At 39.1% G+C, this 5,243-nt stretch overlaps 1 protein-coding gene across 1 annotated transcript; it reads left to right on the top strand.

Annotated features, from left to right (window-relative positions):
- Window positions 1-1,026: 1,026 nt before the first annotated feature.
- On the top strand, window positions 1,027-3,333 carry LOC105763457 (uncharacterized). The gene is made up of 4 exons (XM_012581706.2): window positions 1,027-1,089; window positions 1,228-1,877; window positions 2,175-2,558; window positions 2,922-3,333. The coding sequence occupies exons 1-4, from the start codon at window positions 1,027-1,029 to the stop codon at window positions 3,331-3,333; spliced, it is 1,509 nt and encodes a 502-aa protein (XP_012437160.2).
- The last annotated feature ends 1,910 nt before the right edge of the window (window positions 3,334-5,243 follow it).

Raw genomic sequence — 5,243 nt, 5'->3', positions numbered from 1 at the left:
AGAATTGGAGCATGCATTACAAAGCTATGGGCAAAGGATTGAATTCTTGGAAGGAAATGAAGAGCATTGGAAGGAACAACTTTATCATTCTCAGAATCAAATTCAGAATAGAGATTACATTATGGGCAAGGCTATGGCTCAAATCCAGGAGGTAGCTGATCATTTGCAAAAAAATGGCAATTCAGGCTTACGTTTTAAGTGTAAAGTATGAACTGGAATCGGATCGGGGTCAGGAGTTAGCTTCATTGTTGAAGGAGGTTAAAGCTTTGAGCATTAGGGAAAAGCCATATTTGTAATTAATTTTATGTAAAGAATTTTGTTTATCAATAAAGTTTTCTAAAAGAAATTGGATCAGGATCGACGCTCTATTTGCATTCATTTCATGCATTTGCATTACATGACATCATATGCATTCAAGGTTATTAAGAAAGAGTTTTAATTGGTTAAAATTGTGCTTCAGTTAATCTGGAAACCGGCAAAAACTCATCAACCAAACACCGTTATGGTACCCGTGCTAAGTCAAAAATTATGGACCAAAGGTTGGAAAAGCTAGAGCGACTTCAAAAGGAAATGCAGGATCAGTTGCAGATGCAAATGAAAGAGAAAATGAAAAAGATTCAGCATGACATGACACAAAAGGTGCTGGAGTTTCAAAATGACATGATGACTAAGTTGACGCAATTATTAACCAAAGGAGTAGATAAGGGGAAAGGTCCTATGATTATTAATGAAGAAGAAAACAATGACGAACCACTTTATCCTCCAGGTTTTACGCCTCTGCATGCGCAAGTTCAGACTGAGCTGCGTCCGAGGAGACCTTCTGTTTCGATTAGGCCTCAGCAGTTTCAAGGTGGTGCTTCAATGCCGATGAACTTTCAGGCCGGATCGGGCTCTAATCCTGGTGATAACCTGAATAATATTGCTATCCCGGATTTCGATGAGATAGTTGAGAAGGACAAGGCGAATGAGAAATTTCCAAAGCAGTTTGAGGAGAAATAGAAATGGATCGAAGAGAAATTTAGGGCAATGGAAAGCATTGACAGCTATCATGGAATAGATGCAAAAGATCTGAGTTTGGTCCCGGACTTGGTACTTCCTTATAAATTTAAGATGCCGGAATTCGAGAAATATAGTGGGACCAGTTGCCCTGAAGCCCATATTACTATGTTCTGTAGGAGAATGATGGGGTATATTAATAATGATCAATTATTAATACATTGCTTTCAGGATAGTCTTACAGGAGCGGCGTCAAAATGGTACAATCAGCTGAGCCGAACCAAAATTGCTACTTGGAGAGATTTGGCGCTGGCTTTCATGAGACAGTACAATCATGTCTTAAAAATGATGCCTGACAGAATAACTTTACAAAATTTGGAGAAGAAATCGAACGAAAGCTTTAGACAGTATGCGCAGAGATGGAGAGAGGTGGCGGTTCAGGTGCAGCCACCGTTTTTGGAAAAAGAAATGACAACACTTTATATTAGTACATTGAAAGCCCCGTTCTTCACTCACATGTTGAGAAGTGCTTCAAAGAATTTCTCGGATATAATCATAAACGGTGAAATGATTGAGCATGCTATTAAAAGTGGAAGAATAGATGGAGGGGAGAAAAATAGAAGGGCAGTCTCGAAGAAAAGAGAAAATGAAGTGAATAATGTAGATACCTATAGTAAGTCAATTACCGTGAATCAACCAAGGAAAGTGGTTGCTAATCAACAAGGATCATTAAGACAAGAGTCAGGAGCTAAGCAAAATACTGAGAAGCCCCAGATCACGCCAATTCTGATGTCATACAAGGAGCTGTATCAGAATTTATTCAATGCACATGTTGTTTCTCCTTATTACTTAAACCCTTTACAACCCCCGTATCCCAAGTGGTATGATGCGAACGCACAGTGTGACTACCATGCGGGAATTACAGGGCATTCAATAGGGAATTGCACGGCTTTCAAGAAGATAGTAGAAAGACTTATCAGCATGGGTGTTGTCAAAGTTGATGACTCACCTAACGTAGAAAATCTGCTGCCCAATCATACTGATAAGGGGGTGAATATGATGAGTGGAAGTATGGGAGAATAAGCCAAGAATGACATTGCTGAAGTAAAAACGCCATTGAAATGGGTTTGGAGAGAGATGGTGAAGAGAGGGTTAGTTATTTCAAATTTTGAGGAAAGGTATGAGATTGAAAACTATTGTGAATTCCACCGTGAAGTAGGACATGAGATTCAAAAATGTGAGGGATTTAGGGCTCTGGTCCAAAACATGATGGATAACAAAGAGGTGAAGTTTTATGAAGAAGTGGAGGATAAAGGAAATATATGCGCATCAGAGTCGGCAACAAAGACTCCGGAAATGAATCATCCTGTGGTCATTATCTCACGCCCTAAGAGTAATGAGGCTAGGGTTCAGATAACACCAAAAATTGTAATCCAGAAACCATCAAATTTCTCATATAAGGATAGCAGAATGGTGTCGTGGAATTATGGGTGCAATGTGACAATCCCAAGAAAAGAAGTCGAGAGAAATCAAGAAATGGGTTCTTACACGCGCAATGGGAAGTGATATGACACTCAAGCAGAATTGCCAAGAGAAAAGAATTTGAAGGAAGAACAGAGGAAAGAAAAGACAGTGGAAGTTGAGCCATTGGTTAATGAACCAACAAAAGAAGAGGAAGCAAAGGAGTTTTTGAAGTTTTTGAAACACAGCGAATACAGTGTTGTGGAGCAACTGCACAAACAGCCAGCTCGTATTTCTGTATTAGCTTTGCTCCTAATCTAAGAAGTACATCGAAATGCACTGATGAAAGTCCTAAATGAAACATATGTGGCTGATGACATTTCAGTAAATAATCTGGATCGGTTGGTCAACAATATAAGTGCTGACAATTTTATCTTCTTTAATGATGATGAAATACCGTCTAGAGGAAGGGGTTCTACTAAAGCTCTGCACATTACTACCCGATGCAAAGGGTGCACATTCCCGGGGGTCCTGGTTGATAATGGATCTGCACTAAACGTATTGCCTTTATCTACTCTTAATCAGTTACCAGTGGACAGTTCACACATGAAAGCATGCCAGAGCATAGTAAGGGCATTTGATGGAACAGAAAGGAGGGTTATGGGGAGAATTGAAGTATCGTTAATGATTGGCCCAACTACTTATGAGGTGGACTTCTTGATAATGGATATTAAGCCTTCCTACAACTGTTTGTTGGGGAGACCATGGATACACTCAGTCGGGGCAGTACCTTCATCGCTACATCAGAAGGTGAAGTTAGTGTTAGAGGGTCGGTTGATAACAATAAATGCAGAGGAAGATATCATCGCAACGTAACTGGTGATGCACCTTATGTGGAAATCAATGATGAGGTAGTGGAATGTTCTTTTCGGTCATTAGAATTTATGAATACGATGTTTATTGCTGAAGGAAGCAGAATTCCGATACCGAAAATATCTAAGACCACAGAGATGGGGTTGCAATTGATGATAAGAAGATGAGCCTCACCAGGGAAAGAATTGGGAAAATATCTTCAAGGAAGGATTGAAGCACCAATGCTGAAGGAAAAGTTCGATAGTTTTGGCTTAGGATACAAGCCAGCCATGAAGCAGAAGAAGAAAGAAGTAGAGAAAAGACAAGAGAGAAGAAGGGCACGTTTGAGCGGAGATGAAGTCAAGTGGGAGCCTTTGACCTTTCCCCACATATCTACATCATTTGTGTCGGGTGGGTTTATTTATCCTAAGCGAGGAGTGTCCAGAAAGGAAGGCATTGAAGAAATACTGGAAAATGTTCATACCAATGCTATAGAAACAACGAAAAAAAGGGCATTGTTAGAGACTTGCCCTTACGAACCTGGGAGCGAGCTAAACAATTGGATTGCGGAAGAAATCCCTGTAGTCTTTAGGGCTTATTCAGAGTAATGCTCAGAACATTCTTGTTGTTTTAGGCCTAGAAATGATAGGAAAACCTTTATGAAATACGCTTGAGTCTGAATATCATTATTCTAATAAAATACATCTTTACATTCATTTCGAGCAATTATTCTTTTATTCCTTCCATGCAAGTAAATATTTTCCATTTGATTGATTGTCTTCCAAATAATTCTTTCATTTGTAACCTTATTGTACAAATAATTATTCATAAATTTATATATTCTTTGTATATTCTTTGATGTATTCCCTCATAGGTCATCAGATATCAATGACATGAGTGATGCTGCTTCAAACACGGAGCCTCTTTTTGAGCAAGACATGTGTTTAGAGGGATCTTATGACTTTGAAAATGACGAAGACTGTGGTGTATCTCCGGACTTGTTGAGAATCATGGAACAAGAGGATAGACAGATCCTACCTCATAAGGAATCATTGGAAATCGTGAGCCTAGAGGAAGGAAAAGAGGTGAAAATTGGAACTGAAATCACCGCAAAAACAAAACAAGACCTCATTGAATTGCTCCGAGAGTTCAAAGATGTTTTCGCATGATCATACCAAGATATGCCCGGGCTAAGTACTAGCATTGTGGTACATCGTCTACATATAAAAGAAGATTGTAAACCAATTCAGCAGAAGCTCAGGAGAATGAGACCTGATATTGTGCTAAAAATAAAAGAAGAAGTCAAAAGGCAGTTCAATGCTAGGTTCTTACAATAGGTCAAGTATTCAGAATGGGTAGCAAACATCGTCCCTGTTCCCAAAAAGGATGGAAAGGTACGAATGTGTGTGGATTACAGGGACTTGAACAAAGCCAGTCCAAAAGACAATTTTCCGTTGCCTCACATTAACACTTTGGTAGATAATACAGCAGGCTACTCATTATTTTCTTTCATGGATGGCTTTTCTGGATACAATCAAATAAAGATGCATCCCGAAGATATGGGGAAAACCACATTCATTACCTTATGGGGAACATTTTGTTACAAAGTAATACCCTTTGGATTGAAGAATGCAGGGGCAACGTATCAAAGGGCTATGGTGACTTTGTTTCATGACATGATGCATAAGGAGATCGAAGTCTATGTTGATGATATGATTGCAAAGTCTAGAACTGAAGAAGAACATGTTCAAGTCTTGAGAAAATTATTTCAAGATTGAGAAAATTTCAACTCAAGCTCAACCCAACAAAATGCATATTTGGAGCCAGATCAGGAAAGTTATTAGGCTTCATAGTCAGCAAAAACGGGATTGAGGTTGATCCAGATAAAGTTAAAGAAATACGAGATTTACCTTCCCCACGCACTCAGAAGGAAG

This window comes from Gossypium raimondii, chromosome 7 (genome assembly GCF_025698545.1).
Source record: "Gossypium raimondii isolate GPD5lz chromosome 7, ASM2569854v1, whole genome shotgun sequence".
NCBI lineage: Eukaryota > Viridiplantae > Streptophyta > Magnoliopsida > Malvales > Malvaceae > Gossypium > Gossypium raimondii.
This window is presented reverse-complemented; position numbering and strand designations above follow the sequence as displayed.

Excerpts from the sequence above, each read along its gene's own strand:
- LOC105763457 (XM_012581706.2), top strand. The coding sequence starts at position 1,027 with ATGGAAAGCATTGACAGCTATCATGGAATAGATGCAAAAGATCTGAGT. Across the intron at positions 1,090-1,227 it reads TGAGTTTGGTCCCGGACTTG|GATAGTCTTACAGGAGCGGC; the intron begins GTACTTCCTTAT and ends CATTGCTTTCAG. Across the intron at positions 1,878-2,174 it reads CAACCCCCGTATCCCAAGTG|GTATGAGATTGAAAACTATT; the intron begins GTATGATGCGAA and ends TTTTGAGGAAAG.